Source organism: Manacus candei, unplaced genomic scaffold, assembly GCF_025592945.1.
Source record: "Manacus candei isolate 608988 ecotype Guabito, Panama unplaced genomic scaffold, ASM2559294v1 h1tg000077l, whole genome shotgun sequence".
In the NCBI taxonomy this organism is placed as follows: domain Eukaryota; kingdom Metazoa; phylum Chordata; class Aves; order Passeriformes; family Pipridae; genus Manacus; species Manacus candei.
This window is the reverse complement of record NW_026138125.1, coordinates 1,845,051-1,870,297: the sequence shown is the minus strand read 5'-3', so window position 1 is coordinate 1,870,297 and position 25,247 is coordinate 1,845,051. Positions and strand designations below refer to the sequence as shown.

Below are 25,247 nucleotides of genomic sequence, written 5' to 3'. Positions count from 1 at the left end.
AATAAATGTAAATCCTGCTTTCATTAAAGTGATTTATTTGAAGCTGCTCTGTGCCTGTGCAGCAGGACAGTAAATGCACTGCTCTTAGCACAGGGCACATTTAATGGCCAGCAAAGCCATTGACTCTGTCTCTCTTGCAGTTTGATGCCACCCTGGATGTTTTGTCGTCAGCGATAGTTTTGTGGCGATACAGCAACGCAGCCGCTGTGCATTCTGCACACAGGGAGTACATGTAAGTACACTTCACTGTACTTCTGGCTCTGGGAGAGACCTGCAGAGCTTTTGTTGTCAAGCTGTTATGCTACAGACTCCAGAGCTTTGACAAAAAGCACTTTGTCATGTCAGCAAGTATTCTTTCCTACTGCCAGCTTACTGTTTGGTCCCAAACACGCAGCCTTTCCTTAGGCAAACCTCCCTGGGATTGTGATTTTCAGTTTCTTTTTAGCCAAGATAGCAACTTTCAGGTCTTTGTGATTTTTTTTTTTCTCCCTTGCAGCACCTGTATCAAAAAACTGTATTTACAATCTTTAAATCTTTTATTTTGCATCTTACTGCATTATTCTTACTAGAGTATGTTTTTTAAATTGTTGCTTGTATAATATTTTTACCTCCTTTAACAAGTTAGAAACGTGAATCCCTTCTCTTTGGATGTAAATCACTTCAACACTCAGTGATATTATTGGAAGTTGAGATTATAGAACATCTGGTAAGATTGAGTCCATATTAGTGATATGATGGTAGGGTGGCACAGGTTGTTGTAACTGCTGTACCGAGAGAGAGACACCCCCCTGGTTTTTTTTGTTTGTTTGTTTGGGGTTTTTTGTAAGTAAGAGTGTAGCAGTACTTACATGTCTTCTTTATGTTTGCTTTGCAAGCACGTAGGTTTTTTTCCCCATTTTTAATACTTGCTATATGTATCCCATGGGAAAAAAGAGCTTACATTTGCAGTGCAATATTGGTCATGGTGGGCATTGTATTCTGCATCACTGTGCAGTATTTCTGTTGGGGATACATGTGGTAGCTGAGAAGACCAGCTTGAGATTGACTCAAGGATTTTTCCATCTAGTGCATAAAGAAAATCTGAAGCTCCTACTCAAATTTTGAGTACAACTAGATAGAGAATTGCAGTACATTTGTCTGCTTTGGGTTTGCTCTGTGCTGCCACTGCTAGCAGTATCCCATCTGGCTTGTTTGAAAACAGTTCAACTATCCCCTGGACTAGATTACAATTTTACAATAAAGAAGGATAAGGTAGGTTTTGTGCTGAGACACCTCTAATGGTGTCCCTTCAACAAGAAGGGCAATCTGATAAAACTGAACTTGTACATAACTGGTAGGATCGAAAAAAAAAGGCCAGACAGAAGGGTCTATAACTCATCTTCATAGTCTTTTCCTAAAAACTAAGAAAAAAATAAGCAGTATTTTTACATGCATTAACTCAAGCTCATGCAACAGCTTGCCAGTGCTGTGAGTTCCTTTCTGGCAGGGCTCCATACAGAACAGTTTGAAATAAAAGGCCATAAAGGACTGATGTGGCGTTGATTCATAAAAATAAATTCAGAAATATGTGATTAAAATTAGTCTTCCTGCACAGATTTGGAGATCTTAACAGATATTTCCTGAGTATTTTGCTTTTGTGGGTGTCCACAGAGATTCCTGTCAACATCCAATTAACATATTTTTGAAATCCCCTTCTGTTGAGCTTTTTCAAGTGAACCTTGTAAACTACTTTACAGAGAACAAAATTCCCAATAAAAAAGAAGAATCAACATATCCTTATGGCTAAAGCAGTAAAGTGAAAAAGCAAGGTAGCAAACGTATTTTCCTAAACTAACGCTCAATTTTAATTTTCCCCTCCTTTATATAAGGCTAAATTAAATCAATGAATTACTTACCATGCCCATTTAGTTGAAGACAGATAAGATTACATGGTGGGATCAGTACTGAGTGAAAGACTGTTCCCATATGCTGGGAATATGAATCACTGGACAGTCAGTCTGGTTACCTTTCTGTTTCTAGAGCTGACAGGAGAATTACCATAACACTGACAAGCAAAGAGGGATGATGAGATGGTTGTGTTGCTTAAGGCAATTCTTACTGTGTCAGATTTTTGAGGGAGGCACATTTCTAATTTCCTGTTGTGTTTAATCAATCTCTTGCTTGAAAGGCTGCATGTAATTACTTTTGCTCTAGCTGGGACAATGTTACAATGACGCCTGCTGGCTGCTTGCTCACCTTACGAATAATCTTTGTATCGCATGTCCTGTAGCCACACCTGCTCTAACACAGTCCTTGTCTCCTCTGTGCCAGTGCCTCAGTGGGCCAGTCTGCTCTTCACTTCTGGTGCAAATTTGTGTAGGTGCTTACGTTGTGCCGTGTGTTATTCCTGTCTCTGCGTGCCTGGCCACATTCTGCCTTAGTGCGGGAGCCTGTTTGCCAGAGTGAGGTGTGCCAGAGTGGCTTTGGTTTAGTTCTTTATTGATAGGTCTGTCTTTTATTGATTTAAATAGTACCTTTGTCTGTGTATCCTAACAGATCTGAAAATATCCTTAGCTCTGTGGCAAAAGCCAAGTGGAATTGCCAATTAATTTTGTTTTGCAAATTTATAAAACTTCCTGTCTCATAAACTTGACAGCAAGAGATTGATCCAAAATCTGTTGAAATCAGTGGAAAGCCTCTCATGGAAAGGCAGAGCTACATTCAGTCCTTACTGCTGGACGTCATTGAGAGAGAACATAAAGACAGACTGAGAAACAAACCCCCAGAAAAAGAGACGGAGAATCCAGCCTGACTCATTCTGTGCTATGAATTAAATACTTAGAATAAAATGCTACCATGTAAAAGGACTGCGTAGTTTTACTTAAGATGTAGCCATATGGCAGATAGAGATGCAACATTTTATGGGCTGGCACTCCTAACAGTACAAAAATGCTTGCTGTGCCAAGTTCTGCTAAAATGAACCAATGCATTCCCATTTGACTTCAGGGGAATTGGAGTGCTGAAACTATCATGAAAATTTGTCCTGCTGAGTTTAACTCCATTCAATGGTTTTCATTTTTATTAGATAGTTTGATTTTTCTCATTTTCTGGGGCGAGATGAGAAGGTACTTTTGCTGTGTACATCCTTTCAGTGTCATCCCTTCCCTCCAGGGCATCAACCACACCACACAGCAAACTGGCTGAGTGTGCCCTCAATCCCACTGTCCATGTCACCAGCAAAGGTGTTAAACAGCACCAGTCCCAGTATCAGCTCCCAGAGAACATCACTAGTCACTGGTCTCCACTTGGACATTGAGTTGTTGACCCCAACTCTTTGAGTGCAACCACCCAACCAATTCCTTATCCACTGAGTAGTTCATCCATCAAATCCACCTCTCTCCTGTTCAGAGACAAGAATGCCACTCAGGACAGTGTTTCACTTTGTGCAAGTCCAGGTAGATTGTATCAGTTGCTCTTCCCTCACCTTCCACAGCTGTAATCCTGTGGCACAATTTGCCATTAGTGAAGCCATGTTGACTGTCACCAATCACCTCTTTAGTTTCCATGAGCCATAAATTTATGACTAAAATAAAACTTTTTCAATACCTTATTTTTCTCATGAGAGGAGAAACCAAAAGCAATATACCCTGATGTAGCTGATAAAGCAGAGACCCACCACCTGCGTGCTTTAGGCCTGGTGTGGGGGGAGTTTTGTGCAGTGCTGTGATGGAGGTCATCAGTCCAAACCCCTGCTCAAAGCAGAGTTGATTTGTCAGGTTACAGCTCTAAATCCAGTCTTCTGGTTTGTGATTTGAACACTGGCTGAGCACTGAGACATTCAAGATGTGCAAAGAAACCTGAATGGTTCCCCATTCCTGTTCTCCATCACCAGTTTACAGATATCTTGAATATTCTGCCTTTAGTAAATCTTTAGTGACATAATAGCTTATTGGGTTGCTGAAGCAAATCTAAATTCTGTTGAAGGAAGGAATTTATTGAAATTGGTGCAGTAACAATGGGTTTTCATGGGCTTAAATAAATCCTGTAAATAAGAATAGAAGTAATTTCTTAATAAAGAATTGGAAAAATGTCTCATGAGATGTTGAACTAGTCACCAGCTATGCAGCCTAAGGGCAACTCTTTGCTTCTGTTAAGTTAAGGAATGAAGGAGTTGGATTGTAGTGCTGGAAATGTGTGTGAGGAGAAAGTGAGAAACACTATCAAAAAAGAGAAGATCGAGAAAACAGAATAACAAAGTACATGCACAGCCTAGTGAAAAAGCTTTAAAGGACAGAGCTTTTGAAGGACAATTGGTTGGAAAAATCTTTTCTGTACAGAGCAACTCAGCACTGAGTGTCTGACTATGCCTGTGAGATCCACTGCTCCTTGGAGTTTTTGGCTACTGAGTCTGTATTGCAAAAACTAACTCAGTACAGCATATTTAACATAGTGATTCTTGACAGTTGCAGCTGGTGTTTGTTATATATTATTTTGTTGATGGTACCAAGTTAAATTCTGTGTTTCCCAGGAACCAGTCTGGCAATATCTTTCTTAACCCAGTGCCAGAGTAAATAGGAAACCTTACTCATAATGAACATTCTGGATCATGCCAAGAGCAGAAAACACACATTTCTTTCACTGTTTTGGTGTGGTTTGTTGGGTTTTTGATTGGTTGGTTCATTGGGGTTTTTTTTTTGTTTGCATATTTCAGACTCTGACTATTCATTCCTTAATTACTGTAATAAGAAATTTAAATTCTATCATGGACTAATAATTTTAAACAAATTTGTGATGCTCTATGTTGCCATGACATAATATATAACAAATGCAGATATATCCCTTTTTTCTTACATTGTCCAAAACACTGACAGTAATATTAAAAAGACAAGAATTAGAGAGAATTTACAGTGTGCCAGACACGGGTGCAGATATCTGTCATACCTCCACCTGCTTCTGAGAAAGCTTTTTGCTAGAAGAAAATAGTCATTTTGCAATCAGACATTATCTAAACAAATTGCTATATGTCTGTGATTTAACTTTCATCTCCACACATTACACTTCAGCTGTGGCAGCTGGATTTGATACTGCCAGAATGCTGAACCTATTGGCCAAGTGAAAAATGCCTGCCCTGTGGATTTAAATCATGGGTTCTTACATTATGGGAAGGATGAACTGGTATTCTCACCTGTTTTGACATTCAGAAGAACACAACTCATGAGAGCTTAATCCAAAAATTTCTAATTTAGTTTGAGCTAAAAGCAATCTCTAAGAAAGATATTTGACTGCTTCTCAGGGATGGAGTAAATAGTAAATATTAATTCCATTCATAATTGGAATGCTGGATCCAGCAATTAAGAATCTCTTTCACCCCTCACTGCCCTACCCCTATGTTTAACAATCTCAATAATAGAGATGTACATCTTATTTCTAAATTGTGTATATGTATATATATATAGCTTTGGTTTATAAACATTGTTGTGATTTTTTTCTGTCTGTTGAAAGAAGAACATGCCTGGGGTTTTCATTTTTTAGGCAGCTGGAGAAATACACTGTGTGGAGACCATATCTATATCCATACCTATACCTATGTCTATGTCTATATCTGTATCATCTATATATAACCTCTATCTCTATCTGTATATGGGTTATCCATTACACAGAGATATGCAATGCAGGGAGGAAGGAAGAAAAGAAATTCTGACCTTTTCCTAGGACTTCATGCATTGAGTGTGAAACTTCTGGCTATGTAACAGTATGACATGGGAATTAGGATATTTAAACATTTTATGAAGCATACCAATGTTATCAACAGACTTTTAATAATACCCAATGACTACAACACCATCGGTGTGCTGATCCCTTTCCTTGTTTGCTTGCTGGTCTCCTGGTTATGTGTATTTTGTCAGTTGTTCTTTCAGAGAGTATGCCTAGCATTCATTATTGATTGTTAGTACTTTCCAGGTAAATGGGGCACTGCAGGAAAAAGACATGTTAGTGTTTCGAATATTACCATGAATCAGTGGATGTTTATCAAGTGGAAGAATGCAACTTTGAACAGTTTTTGTTTAATAACCTTACATCTCCTTAGGCATGTGATCCTTGGAGAAGCCCATTCAGGTGCTTAGAAACCCTTTACCAGTTGCTTAGTTACCTGCTTTCTGGAATTTAGACTTAAGTAAACAGCAGTAATAAAATCATCTCCATAACTCTGTGTATGCAACTCCAAACTGAATATACCTGAAAGAACTGCCCTTTGCTGTGTTCCCTTTGTCTGCATGGGTATGTTATGGATAACTGTTCCTTCAATACCTTGTTCTCCTGCTCTTTACTTTCTGGTGCAATTCATTTTTGGAAGACAGAGGAAGTCAGATATCCTATATGGTATCCTTCAGTTACTAGGGAAAGGTGCTTTATGGCTTCATGAAATTATACCTTACTGCTTTGCTCTACATTGTCTCTTTGAACTGCAAATCTACTTTCACTCTATAGTCTCTTGTCCAGCTGCTTTTTGTCTAGTCCAGGGCACTCCAGAAGCTTTCATCCTCTCAGTGATTTTTGCTTTGACGGTGATCCTTGGAATCACCCTTTCTTACTTTACTCCTGCCCTGTGCAGATTCTGTAAGCCATCACCATTGTCACCTCCCCTGCTGCTGAAGGAAATGGGCTCTTTGGGGCTGCTGGACAAATGTGGGGAGTTAGTGGCTGGTGAGCTTCTTTGTTACTGAGAAAACAGGATGCCAGGTGAGACCCTATGATGGAGCAAACCTCTCCTTCCAAAGTAATTTTAACCCTTTTTTCTCTCTTGCTCATGTTCAGTGACACCACTTGAGAATATTTACCCTGGCATTTGCTCTTGGGGAGCCTTACAGAAGTTATGCTGGATATATGTGCATTGCAATTAGGCTGGGAATATGGGGATTGTGATGTATCCTACTTTTGCACTCAAAGCTTGAATTAGAAGTCACTGTTTATAGGAGGACATCCTGCAAGGTGAGGTCTGGCTCTTCTCTCTCCTTTCCTCTGATTCAAATAAGAAAGCAGACCGATCTATATGTTTGCAGGGTATATTCTCTTTTGGTTCACAGAATTAAAAAAACCCCATCTCTGTAATTTTTAGCATTTGTACTGTATTTAAATTTTTCTGTGTGGATTGGCTCTGCTGTACTGGTTAGCCTGGCTAAATGAGCACTGTCTATTTAGGTGGTGTTGAATGAAAATAATCCTCTCAGTTCAGACCCAACATATCAGTCACATTGAAAAAACTGGGGATAATTTTATCTGTGCCATACATACGAAAGAGACTTGAAGCACAGATGGCAAAATCCACACCTACCCACAGTTCAGGGCAAACCTCTGTGGCAGGAGGAAAAACTCCTTTGTGATGAGTGAATGGAACACCTAAGTGGTCTGGAAAAGTGTCAAATGTATGGAGCTGGCCTACAAACTTCAAAGAGCTCAGAACCTACCTCTGCAACTCTTGTGTAGTTCTCAGTTACCATGAGTTCATCCTCATGTGACACTTGCATATCTCTCCCACACAGTGAGGCACAGTGTAGAGTTTTCAAGGTAAGTATTCACCTATGCTTGAATACGTGCTTTATAGGAAGGGAAATATAGTTTCTTTTTAACCACACTGAAAATTTCCAAACCATTCTTTCTTCAGAAATATTTAGCTGAAATTCTGCATCCAGTCCAGGGCTAGATACAAGTTTTAGATGTGCTCCATTAGGCTGAGTTATTAAACACTATAATTTCTCCCTAAATTCATTGTACCAAATAAAGACAAAGGTAAAGTATTCCTAAACTTTGCTCTTATCTGGACAGAAATGCATGTGTGCATAAGGTTATCCCTGCACACACACGCAAATCAACGCACATAGAAGTTATATTAAATATGAAATTGAAAATGTATATATTTATACATTCTAAAATCTGTTTCGAAAACTGTGGCATCTGTAGCCTTGGCAATGATTTTACTGGAGTTAGATCCAAAGTCTATTTAATTTATGGAAAACTCTCACTTCACTTGTAGTTGATGAGGAGTATTTGTGTATGTTGACTAGTATTTACACATAGGTTGATATATATAAAATCAGGGATATGATGTCTTCTGTACAGGAATTTGATAATCACCATAAAAACGAATATTACGGAAATTCTCTAAAAGCTTTAATTTCCAGCTTCAGGGGAATGACAGAATCTCTGATCATCTGCTGCAAGGCTGGGAGCAGTGCTCAAGCCAGGAGGGTGGTTGTAAGGCAGGTGTACTCTAAGTGCAGCTGCACAGTCTGTGCAGACCAGGGACTAGAAAATAGGTCATGAGAGTTTTCAAACTCTCCCAGGTTGTAGAAATGTCTGTTAGGGTTTTTTTCTGGCAGATGTTTAATACCTGGAGTACCAAATTATTTATGGAACTGTTGCCCCAGTTGAGCTTCATGATTATAGAGGATGTAAACACCCTGTTCTCCAGCAACTAGTTGAGCTCCTAAGGGATAATAAAAGTTTTAGGAGGCCTATAACATTTTCAACATGAAATGTATCGCTAGCAGAGCTAATCTGAATTTCAGATATAAACAGCATTTCCCCTTCATGTGTTTTAAGAAGAGGTTAGACCCTGTGATTCCACAGTATATCAAAATAATTGAGAAATTGACTTTCAATGGTAATTTGTACTATTACTTGAATCCTGTTTATTGTGTAACCTGGTTTGGACTTTTTTTTTTTTATGGTGAGAAAAAGGAGTAGCTGTAATGATGCTGATCTGGATTCTGGCAGTTGGGGGTGGATTATGGAACATGTGTGATGAACAGCAAGCCCACTTTGTTCCTTTTAAAGTGCATCTTAAATTGACTCTATTCCCTCTTCACCCTGCAGGCAGGTGTAAATACTCTGAACAGTTGTGGTTCTGTACATTGCAGTGTCCAAAACCTCTTCAGTAACTAAACCTGATAACAGAGAAGTTACACCACCAGCAATATAACTACCTCATTGGACACAAGGAAGTTTCAGATTAGCAGTAGAGAGTGACAAATGAGCAGGACTTTCAAGACTGGGGTTGATATTGCCTTTTTTGCCTGTGTATTACTGTGATCTGCAGAGGACCACACCTGCAACTTCCCCAGCAATCCCTTGAGCCTCAAAAAGACTGCAAACCAGAACACTTTCATTCCCTTCTCTGAAACATCCTCAGACTTTTTCCCTTTCTATATTCTTTGTCCACTGACTTAGTTCTGAGTTCTCTTCCAATTTCTCAACCCTGCTCCACTTCATCCCCATCAGTCAGATCCCACTGGTTTGCCACCAGAAAATCATTTGCTGGTGACCAAAAATTGATTTCCCCCCCCCAACCCCCCCAAGTTCTCAGTCTTCAGTTATCATCATTAATTTTTGCCTGTGCTTGAGAAATCTTGGGCTGGCTGTGACTGGAATATGGTACTTGGCTACTGTAAACAGACTATAAGAGCTGCCATAATACAAATATTAAATGAAAACAGGCCTAGCTTTGTTTAAACAGGCTGACAGCCTCTCATCTAGAAGAAATGTGCTGCAGGTTATTGCAAGCTCCAAGTGACTGATGAAGGAGCATTCATAGAACGTAATTTGTATTTGGGTCTGAGAAGAAAGAATGAAAACAAGAGTATCAGTGAGGCAAAGAGATACAAGAGGATTCCTGTCATGTGGCTAGACACAGAAGACACTTGATAAAAAGGTATAGAGAGATACAGAATTGTAAAGTGAAGAATGTTCAAAATATTTTCCTAACTTCTGTCAGCAAAAACCTCTTGAGGAACTGCCTTCTATGTTACGCCATATGACTTTCCCTGAATGATTCCATACACAATATTCATTCTGCCACCCACTAATACTAAAATCCATTCTAATCATAGGGAAACATGAATTAGCAATTTTACAGTTTTTATTAAAATAATTACTTTTATAATTTAAATTTTTTTTTCTTACTTAAACTCTAGAGGTTTCCTTGGTGGGTTTATTCAGAGATTAAATCCTGTATCCATCATAAAACTGATTTGCTCAGCTTTGCTGAAAAAGCTCACATTACTCCTGGGTTTAGAGCTCGTATTGCTCTCAGTGGCCTGCAGCTCATTTTAATGTGCAGTTACAGTACCCTGCAAAGTAATATTTTTAACATTATCTCTTCATTCCAGTGGTGAAAACAGCCTGTAGAGATTTTAGCATTTCCTTTTCTGTGGGCCATTAGGAGCCATTAGTGCTGAAAGATCTTGACAGAACATGCAGAGTTAAAGATTTTGTGAATAAAAATTAATAGGATCACAGGATAATCCAGGTTGCAGAGGCCCTCAGGAGGTCTCTAGTGCAGGCTCTTACCCAGAGCAGAGTCAGCTGTGAGATCAGAAGAGGTTACTCAGAACTTTATCCAGTCAGGTCTTGAGAACTTCCAAGGATGGAGACTCCACAACCTCTCTGGGAAACTGTTCCACTATTTCCAGGGTGGAAACCCCATTTCTCTTAGGAAGATATATAATGGTAAGATTCTTAACAACCATGGAAATACAGAATTAAAATAGAGTAAACTGGTTCTAGTAGGGTAACAAGAATATATGTAGAAATTAGAAGTATTATCTTTTCCTTAGAGTATTGTGGCTGCCAGAGAATTGGATGAGGACCTGAAGCGTGTTTCGATGGCAGCTTTGCAAATGTGACAAAAGAGTTTCTACCTCAAGAATATTAAGACAAATGCTAGTGGTTTATATAATGATTTTTTCTCAGTTCTCTCTCATGTTTACTTCTGTAGCTCAGCTGAAGTTATTAAAATGTTTTCAGCGAATAAGGTAAGAAATCTTGATACAAGAAAGAATTTTCCACGGTGAGATCAGTCAGTCACTCAAACAACCTCCCCATGGACATGGTAGATCGTGGGATGCAATTGGTAAGGGTGCTAGAGAATCTCATCTAGGCTCCCTTTTCCTTGAAAGGCTGGACCAGATGATTTTTGGAGGTCCCTTCCAACCTGGGCTGTTCTATTATTCTGCAAGCCTCTTCATATTGGTAAAAGTAGTAAAAACCCAAATAACTCATCTAATCAAAAAAGGGTAAGTAGTCTGAGATACTGCAGTGAATAAAAATGGTGGGAGAATAGCCCAGTATTTGACAAGAAGATTAGGCTTCTAATATTGCATTTTAGTTGTACCATATGTTAACAAAAGTGGGAAGTAATTGGACCGCTACTGACAAACTTGTTTTATTCCACATGATGTCATCATGTTTCAGGGACTATCTCAATGCACTTGAAGTGTGGTGGTAAAATAAGGTCCAGAATGTAACAGACAAACTACTAAGTGCATGAGGCCCTTTTTCCTCCCCACTGCCCCAAAACAACTGCCTCCATGAGCTGCTAAGAGAAAGTTAACACATTTTTGCAGATTGCATTCACATGCATCACTAATCTTTTCTGAATCCTTAATTCTGTTGCACCACCTTTGCTGCATGTGAGGGCAGATTAACTTGAGAGGAGCAATTATCAAGAGCTTCATTACAAACTGGTGTTGGTGTTGTGGTGCTGTATTCCATTTGCCACAAAGACAGGAGGAAGATAATTAAGAAGGGAAACCTCTTGTGTTGGTATTTTAAAGCAGTCGGTTGACATGAGGAAAACTCTGTTACCAATCACCCTTATGTAGCTTACCCCAGATATTTTTTGAGGTAGTATATAGCAGAGCTTGTTACTCAGCATGTATTTGTAATTTCACTACTATTATATATATCTAGGGTTTTTTTATAAAATGTTACAAAACAAGTAGCTGAGAATCTAAATCTGCAGTCTCACTTCAAGCTGACTGCTGCTCACACTGAAGAGCAGTCTCTTTGGCTGGAAGGGCCAATTCATGTAAAGGGTATTTAGTGCTTGACAAGAGCCATGCTAAAGGTAAAATTCCTTCATTACATTGAAGATTAATCACCACAGAAATCTGAGTGAGATTAATCTTTATTTCTATGACGAAAATATTACAGAATTTTAGTCTTATCACTCCCTGCAGGGAATCATAACAATTAATTGCAAAATATAAGATAGAATTAAGGCTAAATCCATGAATTATAAGGCTGTTTTGCTCCATCTGCTAGATGCAAATGAATTGAATAATTTGACATACTCTCCTTAGGAAATTAATTCTGTGATAAAAAGAGGAAAAAAAAAGTTAACTTACTAATAGCAGCTTGAAAATTGACAGTTTGTGGAGGTGGAAATCCCTGAATCTCAGTACTTTTCATAGCTACCTGCTGAAAAGCCATTAACTTATGCAAAGTGACAAATTTTTGATTAAGGGAAAGACCATCAGGTGCTCACAGTGATTGATTTCCTTTTCTGGTTTAGTTATGAGTTGTGAGAATTTGTCATCAAAATGAAGAATTATGTTTATTAGAGCTCCATGCAGCGAATATGTTATGGAAAAGATGAGGTGGCAGCTGTATGTCATGTAATGCAGCTACATTGATCTTGTTTTGATTGATATGAGTGCAAATATCCAGGGCTGATGTAATACAAAATGGATATTTATAGGGTTGTATAAATATAAACGAGCTGTATGTGGGTTGTAATACTGCTTTCAGAAGAATGTCTTGGAAATTTCCAGGATGTAGCACACCCAGAACCAAGCTTTAGTTTTTAGGATTTATACATGTCTGAATTCCTCTAGGAGTGAACTGGCAGTACCCAAAGCTCAAAAGCTGTGTAAAGTTTTTGACAGTTTTGAGAGTGTAAATAATTTCATTCACAATGCCTGAGGCTGCAGTACAACTAATTTAACAGTGTGTTTCATCTGTGACAAATACTGAAAAGTTGACAAAATTGATGAGTTAATTTTTATTACAATGAATTGCACTTTATATTATCTCATAGATTTGCAGGTAGAAATACCATATCAAAAACACATCAAGAAGTATCTTTGGCAGATCATGATCTGCTACTGACACCCAGCAAACTAAAGAAGATGTGGTAGTTTCACTGTTAAATTTGTAATATTGAATTCTCTTTACTGACAATGTAATGATGTTATTTTAATTACTCTAGCCTTCCACGTGTCATTGCTCTAAGTTGGAAGTTTGAGTTTTAGTTGACTTAAAAGTTGATTGTTGCCTGGATATCAGAGAGATGCTCTCACCTTTTTGTTTCTGAATTAGTCTGTTATTCTTTAAAATATACTACATTCTGAAAGATTCCAGAGAGCTCATTTCTTCTGAAAATCAAACAACACTTTTCCATTATGTTTTAAAATGTTTTGACCAAACTCTCTCTGTTCATTTTTCTTTTTAGAAGTAATATATTACGTGGAACTGAGGGGGAATTCAGATTCGCGCTTTCTTCATTAGGTCTTTCCTGCTGCCTGTCAAACCTGTAGCAATCAATTATTTTGCATTATAGATCAATTATAACTGTAATGATTTAGTAAATATTTAGTGGGAAGTTCTTACACTAACTCAGGCAGAAATGGGTGTAAAATAAGTACAGGATCTTCAACAGGTGCTGGAGGTTTAAGGGGTACAGGTGGCATAGGATACCATCTTGTTGGGTTGCTGAAAAAAGTACCCTCCTCATGTCTTAGCAAGAACATACCAATATTCTGGAATATGAGGGCATTAGGTGGAGTCCCAGCTACTCCAGAGTGTCTGAATTGCTGACAGTCATCATGGAGAACCTGGAGACTGAGGAGCATTTGCTACACCACGGCGATTACAAGTCAGGAATATCTTTAAAATCAGTCAAACCTCACTGTATAACTCCTCTCATTAATGTTTATGGGTACTTCTGAGTTGACTTGAACCTGTTTAGAAATGGCAGTTGGCTCATCTAATTTAATTGAATGTTATTAATGAAATTGGATTTGCCAACCACCTTGGCATTAACACCCTTCGTGTGCAGTTGGAAACACTATTTAGTTACACAGCAGTAATTGTCAGCAGATGGAAGTTACAAGGCTTGCATTAAAAATTTTGCGGTCCAATACCGTGAAAGTAGAGCAAACTTACAATAACCAATTGAAATTTGTTTATTATGTACCACAGTTATTCAGATTAATTTTTGGAGGTTTCTTGTTTTGTAAATTTTTAGTTGAATTTTGTATGATTTGGAGTTAGAAATTATTTTTTTCTGGCAAATAAGATTGAAAGAAGACGCTATGCAATGTTGTGTTCTAGTGGTTTTGCAGATAAATTGAGACACTCAAGAAGACAATAAACATATACTTTTGCACTTAAACTACTGTCATTACTCATGAATTTTACATGGCTGTGGACTCCAAAAGCCAGCATATAAAGGGGGAGCTAGGCTTGCTAAATATCATGACTGAATGCTGATTCAAACCTAAGAGTGCATTTCTGTCTGCTATTAATAACCTTGTCTTTGTTATTATCATCTTGCTTGTCTTCTTTCTACTTGAGCTATTTCTGGTTAAGTAGGTGTATGGGAATTCTTTAGCCAGAGTAAAACTGATCTTGAGAATAAGAGAATCAGATCAAGGTTGCTGAAGTCTTTGTGTATCTGCTGGCATAGGCAAAGATGCAAAATATTTGCTGTTAGGCTTGAGTGGTTGGAGACTTTACAGAAATAACTCCAAACTCTCCAATTTATGTCAGAACTGAATCCAGCCAGTGCATTCCCCTTAGGGAATGTTCACCTGTCTTTCTCAGAAGTATGCAGAGAATAAAAGGTAAGTTAAGGGAAGGTGATGGTGCTTTGCTGTCTTCTCTTTCCCATACCTTTGGCATTCAACGACACATACTGCCATAAGGAAGTGTAATCCATAGTTTCCAGCTCACAGGTTTCTGGCTGTGTGGGTTTAAGCCTGCTGGGAGTGATAGAATACCTTGTCTTTCAGAGTTGCTTTCAGACAAAAATGTCAGCATATTCTCACAGGAAGTATAGGTGTTTTATGTCAACCTGTCACTGGCTCAGCAAATGGCCTTAGGCAAGTCAGCCAACTTTTGTGGACCAGTTCTAAGATACTTCACACTTGCATTTGTCCCAGGTAAATGAGCAGAACCTTTAGTATACGATTCTTTACATAAAATAAATAAATTAAAAAAAACATTGTCACAACAAAATCTGTTGTGAGAGATTGTGCAATATAAGCTTCTTCTGTTATGGCAGTGCTAAATATTACAGAAGTAATGCATAAAGATAATTCTGAGAAGTCTGGAGTTTAACAAAAGCAGTTCAAGAGGCTCCAGACAGGTCTCTGCGTTGTGTTACACAGACAGGTCTCTCTCTGTGTTCAGATAGAGTGAAGCTCTAAAAAGAATTTATTGCAGAACAGGGACCTGCTCACAAGTGTGCAATAGAAAATGGAAATCCCACTAATATTTTATTTTAGTCATTCTTTTTGGGAGATGAACTTTTGTCTCATCTGTATGAACATGTAATGATCATCTCTGGCTGCAGGATTGCAGAGAATCCATTCTGTGAATTTCTTCCTCTGTCACAGACTATGGGCCAGATTTCTGTTCTGTGTTTGAGCCCAGGGGAAGGACTCTGGGGTCAGCAGACTGTCTCAAGCCTTTTCTACCTGCCTTTTACAACAGGTTATGTTTAACAAGAATGAGGATTGTGTTGCAAGTTAGTACAATGGTGTTAAACATTGACCTTAAAATAGGTGTAGCAGAGTTTTCCTATCTGAGTACCTCACCAGCAGTACCACTCTGTTCCTGGGGAGGATGTGAGCCTCTATGTTGTCTGTACTCCTCTAGAGAAGGGCAGCCCCTTAACTGAGAAGTTGTCTGTAGGATTGTTTGGATTGTCCGCAGTGTGATTTAGTGTCACTTGTGTTGGGGGGTAAAATGACCAGCTCCTCACCTGTGCCACTGCTGCTGCATCCTCTGAGCCAGGCAGGGCAGTGCCAGTTCCACTCCAGCCTTGGGATGGAGATTGCTGTGAACATGGCATGTGCTGCCAACCCCCACATGGCCCTGATGGCTGAGCTGGTGAAAATAGTAGTGTGCTACAGGAATAACTATAGCATCAGCTACCTGAGCTACCAGACAGGTACCAACAGATGAATAACAAAGAAAATACAGCTTTTGAAGGAAAAAATGTACATATAGATATCACTGCTTAACTATTTCATACTTTAAATGTTTAAATTGCTCTTACTGTATATCTGTGGTAACAGATTTTTATACGAAGAACTGTTAGTAAAATGGAGTTACAGATATAGCAACACTGTAATAGAACGGTTATAATTATTGGTGTAGAGGAAACCAAAGCCTTATATGTAGTATTTCACAGCAAAAGGAACACCATCTCAGAGTAGTACTAGTCTGTATGTTTGAACAAAAGCAAGGGTTTTCTTTTTTACTGTGAAGTTCTGGGTATGCATTATGTGCTTTGTAAGTCTCAGTGTGTCTGACCTACCCAAAACTTCATTATTCTCTGCAAAATATTGTCTGTTACTTTATGTTCTCTTCACTAAGCATTTGTTTGCCTTTTTTGTAAGAATGGGTGGTAAGCTCTGCAGAGCAGGAGAGAGTCTAATTCTGCACAGCATCTAATCTGATGAAACTGAGGTATTGAGAGCATCTTGGACAGCCTACAAAGGGAGGCACTTCTTTTTTTTTAATATCTGCACTTAAAATATTTTTTTCTTGGAGATTTGGGAAGGAAACAGATGTTTCAGGTTCTGTCGTGCTGCTGACCAGATTTACCAAACATCTGTCCTGGTTTGGTAAAGAGAATGAAGCTCCCTTGATTATTTCTAATGGGAGATCCTAGCAAAACAAACAAATAAAGATAAACAGATCTCTAGAGGACTCTATGATAAATCAGCAGGAGCAGAAGTGGCAGGTCTTTCTCTCTGAAATATCAGAGAGAAAGAAACATCATCTGGTATACCCAGAAACATCATCTGGTATGCCCTGTCTTCTCATTCATAATCCAGGTTTTAAGAACCGGAGAGGAACTGGACATTTCATTCTGTTCTTTAATTTAAGTCTCTATTTTTAGCTCCTTAAGACATTTTTTTATTATTAATATTCTGTTACCCTCAGCAGTGGGAGAGTTGGCAGCTTCAAATACCTTCCTAACATTTCTATTTATTTTTGTCTATTTTTTCCCCAGAGCTTGTGTTATTTTGGGTGTCATATTCCTCCTGTCATCTATATGTATTGTGATCAAAGCCATCCACGATCTTGCGAAGAAGGTGCTTCCAGAAGTGGTAAGGTGATTCCTATTCCTTCAAATGTTCTTTATTCCCTGCCCTGCCAGTGAGACTGAGAAATGCCAGTGTCTCCTTTCAGCAGCCCCCCTGAACTCTGCAAAGCTCTAGCAGGTACATTTTCTGCCCTGCCTGGCTGCACATACTGGTCCTAGGATTCAAGCAGTATTTTTCCTTATGTGATGGAGTCTAATCTTTATGAGTTTTTATAGGCTTAACCCCAAATTTTTCTCAGTGTAACCACTTAAAGCTTTTTACATGGGACTGTAAGAGTTCACTTACAGAGGAGGCATCTCTGTGCTTAATGACTGCAGTAGAATTTTATGAGAAGAATGGTTTCCTACTCCAATGGCTTCAGTATTCTATTTTCAGTGTAGAAAAAAATGTATTTTTGGATTTCATTTTTTTGTTTTCCAGCTCTTGCCTCCAATTCCAGAGCCATATACAAGTAGCAGGAATGAAACAGGTGAGGAGAGCATGCTGGGTCAAAGAGCTGGCTTTTTGACTGGCTCACCATGGAGCATCACAAAGGGCTTTTCTCCTACTCTCTGCTTTCTTTTCATTGTGAAAGCCAGCCCCTACCTGGCCTGTAGAGCAGCTCTCCCCAGTGGTCTTTCTCTCAGCTCTGCTCTGTCCTGTCCTGCTTGCTTCCTTTCAGTACTGGATATTAACTTCTCTGAGCTCTGCTCATCCAAACCAGCTGCTCACTGGGAAAGCCACTTGGCAATGGTTCCACTCCCACAAGATTCTTCCTAATGTGCTTAAACAAAATGAGGCTTCAGTTCAGTTGTTATAGACAACCTAACTTGGAGCTTTTGTATTCAGCTCTCATGAAGTTTGGTCCAGTTATGTGTTCAGTCTTTGGCATCTAGGGTCACCTTGCCAAGTGCCATTCTCAACATGGTACTAAATAGAAACCTAAACTCCTTCCTTTCAACCAGGAGTTGGAGGCAGAGCTGGAAAAAAAAAAAGCCAAAATGGAATTTCATCTTTTTACCCTCTGTTAGCAGGGCAGACGACCTAGTGGGTCCTGTGCTCTCATGGAGATTTCCAGGAAGCCGGGCAATTACAGAAACTTATTTTCAGTAGTTTAGTGAAATTTGGGCAAAGATGAGTTACACATCATGAATTGGAGCCAGGTGCATTGTTTGACTGCAGCTGATTCATGTTCTTGTTGCATTTGACTTTCCGTCTTTTCCAGTCTTCGTGATTTACTTCCTCCTCAGCTTTGCCAGGACAACAGCACATGTAGTTCACCAGCCTGGTTCTGTCAAAACGATCTGGGTTAGCTTGAACACTTCCAGTAAGCAGTTCTCAAACTCAACCCAAACATTTTGACAGAACTGGGTTAGAGAGTGGGTATGGGTGCCATCGTGCCAGCGAGGCTGAAGGAGAGACAAGTAGGGGTGAGGGGAGACCCTACTGTGATGACCAGCTAAAGGACAACTTCTTAACTTGTCTGTACCCAAATGGTGCATCTGGCTACAGTTTAACTCCTGTTTAGTGAGAAAATGTAATATATAGTGCTGACTCAGGGAAGCAGAAGGGAAAAGGGAGGCTGCAATGATAATTAAAACACCAATTTGGTGAATTTATGGTAGCATGGAGCAGATTAATTCGGATGTCTCGGTCTACTTCATTATGAGCAAATGCCCTAAGAATTCTAACAAAACAAAACATTTAAAACAACATTTAGAACAAAAATTTAAAACTTGTATCATCTATATCTCACTTTTCCATCATTATGGATTCTGTCTACAGTTTAGGGCTCCATTTCTTACAGGGGAGAAATGTCTCCTATTTGCATTATAAACATTTTCTGTGATTTGCAGGGATATTCTACATCCTCATTTTTAATTTTTTAAATTAAAAAAGTTACAGTAGGAAAAAACCCGCAATCAGAACTACAGAAGGATATCCCTGAAAAGAACATCCCATTGCATTTTCAGTGTCCTGTAAGAATGATTTGTACAGATCCCTTTTTGTCACAGACTGCCTTGGATTCAGTTTGGTGTGCTAAATCTGTGTCGAGTTGGTAAAAGTTTGGGTGGATACTGCTTCCATTTGAAACTGTATCAGAACACTGATAGATAATTCCGTTTCTGTGACTGTGCTCACTCATTTAGGCACTGAAGTGCTATCAACAGTTTGAAAGATGTATCTGGCCAGGCACGGACTGTGGATGACTACTGTAGGGTAAAAGCCACATGAACACACTTAAAGGTTTTTCATACCTTGCAATTTTGCTTGGAAAGTAGGTTGGAGCATGGGATGAAAAGCAGTGGTACTATTGTTCAATGTCTCTTAAATAACATAGCAAGGAATATAAATTCAAACTCTTTCAGTACATCTCACTGCAGGAAACTGATTCAGGAGGGGTTGTGTGACAGGTGAAACATCTCTGTGTAAACTAAGAATAACACTGAAAAATGGGAAGGCTGAGAGAACAGCATCACTGCTGCAAGTCACGGCCTGAGGGTTGCCAACATTAAAAATAGTTGGGGGAAAAGGGTGTTGTCCAATAGAAACCTTTCCAGTTGCTCTGGCTGGGCATGAACCTGATGCTGATTTTCTGGTTGCACATTGCTCCCTTAGCAGCTCAGTGTCTCAGCAGAAATGATCATTCTTCCCAGTTGTTTGGGGTTTTGTTTATTAAGTGTATTCCCAGTTAATCTGCAGCTGCCCTGGCAGTATCATTAACATCTGAGCAGAGTGGAAATCTACTCAAAATAAATCAGTAAGGGAGAGAAGTTTCTGTCTCTACTTCTTTATCCAGGGTGCTATCTTCTGTTTCTTGGACCACTGATGAGCTAACGGCTAATAATAGTAATTTCTGTAATACCTTACCATGTAATTTAGCTTTAATGATGGACATATGTGGATAAATAATAGAGCAGTGTTTTCTGCTAATTTTGCTTAGCAGGGAAGTAACCAGTTCTGCATCAAAATAGTGACCTGAGATATTTTCTGATGATGATTTCTGTGTCACTGGGATTCCATATTAGCGTGCTATTCTGAGACCAGGGAAGTATCCTTGTGGTGTGAGCAAGGTAGTGTAACTCCACTGGTGTCCCAAACTGGTATAAAACTAGGGGGAAAGGTTCTGCACTAGATTAAAAGGATGTATACTTCAACAAAACCTTCACATGTGAGTCGCATGATTTTTTGGGTACGGTTTACATCCTATTGCTCTTTGGTGAAGTGAAGGTCATTGAAGATGTGGGTACTTTGTAAAGGATCCTGTGAAATTTTAGCCATGTGACTTCAACTTCAAGAGAGATAATGTGGCTAAAACCCAACTGGAAAATGGTGTTCAGATGCTGAACACAAAGCTAGTACTGTCAGCCTTGCAGATGGAGCTGGTTTGGAATGCTCTGTTTGTGGGGGAGTCAAGATTACCCTAATGATAATAATGCAGAGCAACATGACTAACTGCATCATTCTCAAAACTATAGAGTCCCTTTTTACATCTTAATTTCTGGCAAACTTCAGCAACTTTGTCATAATTTCTCTGAGTTCATTTTAATTTGAGTAAGTTTTGAAGAAAATAGTATGATATGGTCAAGTTTAATTTAAGCAAATAAACAGACTGACCAATTAAGTATCTGCTTGCTAATTGGAAGTAACTATGATTAAAACCCTTAAAGCCTTGTCAGTGACTTCTGAATAATTAGAGGAAGTTCGCTGTATTTCTTGTTGTGTATGAGATACATCAGTTTTGTATCTGTTAGTTCTTAATATGCATGTTACAAAAAAGATATTTTCTTGGAAAGAATTTAGGAATTCTTTAATGCAGAGATTCTGTTGTCCTTAAACTGGATCTTGGAAGCGTTGCTTTCATGAAAATACTATCAGTAAGAAAGAATATAAAAATCACATGACTAAGAAATAATTTGAAATACTCTTCCAGATGTTTTGAGATTATGTGGGCATTTAGAAACATGAGTCTTCAGTATTGTTGTCATTTCACATGATGATTTCTGCTGCAGGTCTGGTGATCCTCAGCAGAATTCAGAGAACCAAGAAGAGAATGACAGGTTTACACATTAATGGCATTTCCAGCTCGACTACCTCATCCTGGAAGGGTCTTAAACATCCACAGAATCTTGTCAGACTGCAGAGAGGTGCTGCTTAATTTACGGGGCTGGAGCTCAGGTTCAGCTCAGTCAGACATTTTCCAGTCACATATTTGAATTCTCTTTTATCCCATGCTGAATGTAATTTTGCTGAAACCCTGTGAATGACAATACTCCTGATCTGCACTGGCAGAGACGAGAGGACAATTAGAGCTCCTGACTTTCTGCATTTCTCAGTGCTGCTCATAGGTAGCGTTATGTCACAACACAAGCTTTCAGCACAGGCAATGTTTTTTGTAATTATTTTGAATGCTTCAAAGCCTTGGGAAACACAGAAATGGTGTATTTTTCCTTTTGGTTTCCTTGTTTGATGTGGCAGGGCCTATGATACAGCCTGTAAGGCAGGATATGAATGACTAGGTAGATTAATTAGTTTAAAAGAACTTGGGTAAGTTTAATGACAAGTGTTTGACTCCTGGGAGTGTGTGTGTTTTCTCTAAGCAACAGCAACTGTGGCCATACTGGGTCAGGTCCATCTTTGGTCTTCATTTACTTTCTTCATACCTTTCTTTTTAGTTTTATCTCCATTTTACATGAGGAAGCCTGAAGAGCCCACAGAATTCCAAATATAGGGGTCACCAGGGATTTTTGCAATATGTTCATTTTTGCAAATTACCGTTGAGCATTGAATTGATATTTTTAGAGAACTTTAACTGTAGATTTCATCTCCTGCAGTTAACAGCAAGTTCAGAAATTGTCATTATTAGATAAACTTATGGTTTTCCCTGTGCACAGAATTTATATTTATATTATGATTAAAAAGAAGCCTGCCCTGAAAACTGGCATTCTGTGTCAGGAGAGTTGGCCAGAGAATTAATTACACACTAACTATATAACTCTGTATTTGTATTAATTATGCATTTCTTATTCTCATGGGGAAAAGTTCGTTTTCAAGTAATTGAGATATATATTAATCCTCAGGGTTTAAAATAAACCCCCTTGTCCTGGTCTTTTCAGTATTTGTGATGTAGAGCAGTGTTCTCCAACAATGATCCATAAAATTGTGTATATTTTTAAATGAGTTAACTTTCAGGGTTGATGATAAGGTAGATAGAGGAGTAACATTGGAACTAAAGAGATCTATTTGTCCAAAAAGTCTGGAAACTACCAATATTGAAAATATTCAGTGAGAAGTGGAATGGGTTTTTTTTCTCCTACATCTTTGATGATTTGGACATTGCTTTTTGTGAGCATTGAAAATACAAATTATGAGTCTCTGTTTTTTGGACAGAGGAGTAAATGATGATAATAAAGTTTTCATGTCAATTCCAGAGGGGATTTGTCTTTTAAGTAACCTCAACTTGAATTCGAAGAGAAGCTTCATTATCCTCTGATGGCAATTTGTGTGTGGGTGTGTATGTAGAGGCAGTTTCTGCCCTACATCAACACATACATGCAAGTCACTTTATCAAGCTGTGGCCTCCATTCTCACTTGCCTGAAAATATTTTTAATTAAAGCTTTCTCGTCTTGTGAATTTAGAGATGTGATGATATTTTCCACTTGTCTCGGAACATGTTGGTTTTGAAGGAAATCTTGCTGTTTCTCTCCTGCTCTCACCCTATCGCTGGGATGCTGAGGTATTTGGGTAAGATTTCTTGTAGAAAGTAGGGGTATATGTGCTGTATAGAGCCTATACAGTGCCCCCAACCATTCCCAGAATTTTTAAGTGACACTGTCCTAGACTTTCTCTGCATGTGCTGTAGAGTGGATCTGCCCAAACACTATGTGAGTGTTTGCAATGAGAGTAGCTGTGGACGTGCTATTGTACACCTGGAAAACTCAAAAAAAATTGGAAAGATCACAAAATCCAAAGAAAACAATTTTTTTGCAGAAGGGAGAGATGTGTCAATAATGTGTGAGAACCTTACAAATTCCACTCTTTTCTGTGTTCTTGCCCTATTTTTTATATAGCTGGGAATCTTTGTTCTTTAGGGGTCTGCTTCAATATGCTGCAGTTGTTTCAGTTTCTTATCATCGATCCCTAAGGAAATATTTTTCACTGATCAGATCTTTGTCTTTTTTTTTTTTTCCTCTCCCTGTCTCTCTCTTTTTTCCTTTGTTCCTATTACACTTGCTGGAATAAGTGCTAAAAGAAGTAGGCCAGCTGCTCTTCTTTCCGAAGTGTTTGGAATTGAAATTTCTGATCATTTTAGCTGTTGTTCAATACACCTGACTTACAAAGCTAATCAGTATTTGACATTGGAATAGAAGCCCTTCATTCTGTTTACCCTTCCAGTTAATTTTAAATGAATATTTCTCAGATCACGTAATTTAAGATTTTTTTTCCCAACAATGTTGAGTGTTGAACCCAAAATAGAATCACTTCTTGTTGACTCAAATAATTTAATAAGGTTTGCTTTCTCCTAGATTCAGGATATTTCCCCTATTGTTACTTGCAGCATTTGTTCTCCAACCCATGTTGTCCGTAATAAGATAATTCCCACTAGGGAAAGGAATTACCATTCCTTTATTGATGTTTCAGAGAGCTGTATCCACAGCCAATGCTGTCCCTGAGGATTTGGTACACACACATTTCACTACAAATGAGGAGGAATAGTGATATTCACACTCCCAATGACATCACACTTGGATTTCTATGTAAATTTTAGTGATTCTTTGACATTTTGCTAATACACTGAGAAAGGAGTCTCAAACTCAAATTGAGCACAGATTTTGAGCATTGTTTTGTGTTTGCATTTGCTATTGTTAGTGCTTGTCATCTCCATGATCAAAAAACCTTTATCATTTGCCCCTTTACCCTCATCATGCCATTACTAGATAATCTTCAATAGTACAAATATAATTTAAGTGTGAATGATGTGCTTTATTTTTACTATTGCCACAAAGAATCTGTAGACCTTTCCTTGTTCCTTAAAGAAGGCTCAAAAAGCCCAACCCAGCCCAACACTGAGAATGGCTGTTTTAATTTCACCTGGGGTTGTAAATCAATATCCATTTACTATTCAGTTACTGCTTGCATTTCCCTGGGTAATAGTATAACACATGTAATGTCAATGCAGCTTGGCATTTGTCCTCATTAGTATGGCAAAGGACACTTTTTTGCAAGAGTAAGCAAGCATCATGCCATATTTGTGACATTTCCTGCAGAACAAAGAAGGAAAAATATAATCAGTTTGTGTACAAAAGACATGCAGCCCATCTGATGTGATGCCTCCAATGCTTTTATAAATGAAACCACTTGAAAAATTAGGCCATATGTTACACTATCATGGTATTGATTACAGTTGAAATGGGAAGGTAGGGGTGGCACAGTGTAGCTTTGTGAGTTCTAATTTATTTACTAATTTAATAGTTTAAAATAAACCCATCATAAATGTATAAATACATTTAATGATGCCAACAACTGAATTATAGGTCAATAGCAATATAAAAAATACTTGTCATTACATACACATGTCCTTGTACATACTTGCCTATATATTTCTAATCTCTTATATATAATTTATTGCTTACCATTTCAAACCAAAGTGCCATATACATTAATTATACCGTAGAATCCTGCTTTACAATTGTTACCTGCTCTGTATAGTTTGGAGTTTGGTCTAAAATACATGTGCTTCTTGCAGGTTGTTGGGAATGTTGCGGATGCTTGAACTAATGAGTAAGCCAGGGTTAGGAAAAACATAACAACTTCACTCTTTGTTCAGGTGAATTTTGGAAAGCCTTACTGTCAGATTTTACCTCAGAGTGATAACAAAGAAAAGCTGATGACTGCTCGCTACTTGGTAGGTGATGTGAAATGTATTGCTGGTCTCAGCTCCCTACTCATCAGAAAAATGTCAGTGTCCCTAGGGAGACTGCTGAGAGAGGGCAAATACCATTTGAAATTATGTTTTATAACCGTTCGCTGCTAAAACAATGTGGATGAATCCTGGGAAGACAGGAAGCACAAGTGATATTAAAGGTTCACGCAGACCCTTTGCAGGA

At 38.5% G+C, this 25,247-nt stretch overlaps 1 protein-coding gene across 1 annotated transcript in view; it reads left to right on the top strand.

Moving 5' to 3' along the window:
- TMEM163 (transmembrane protein 163) overlaps positions 1–25,247 on the top strand; it is a 93,109-nt gene that overhangs the window by 56,166 nt on the left and 11,696 nt on the right. The window contains exons 4-5 of the mRNA XM_051810316.1: positions 141–232; positions 17,066–17,162. Of these exons, the coding sequence (XP_051666276.1) occupies positions 141–232; positions 17,066–17,162 (189 nt within the window). The remainder of the gene's footprint in view (positions 1–140; positions 233–17,065; positions 17,163–25,247) is intronic.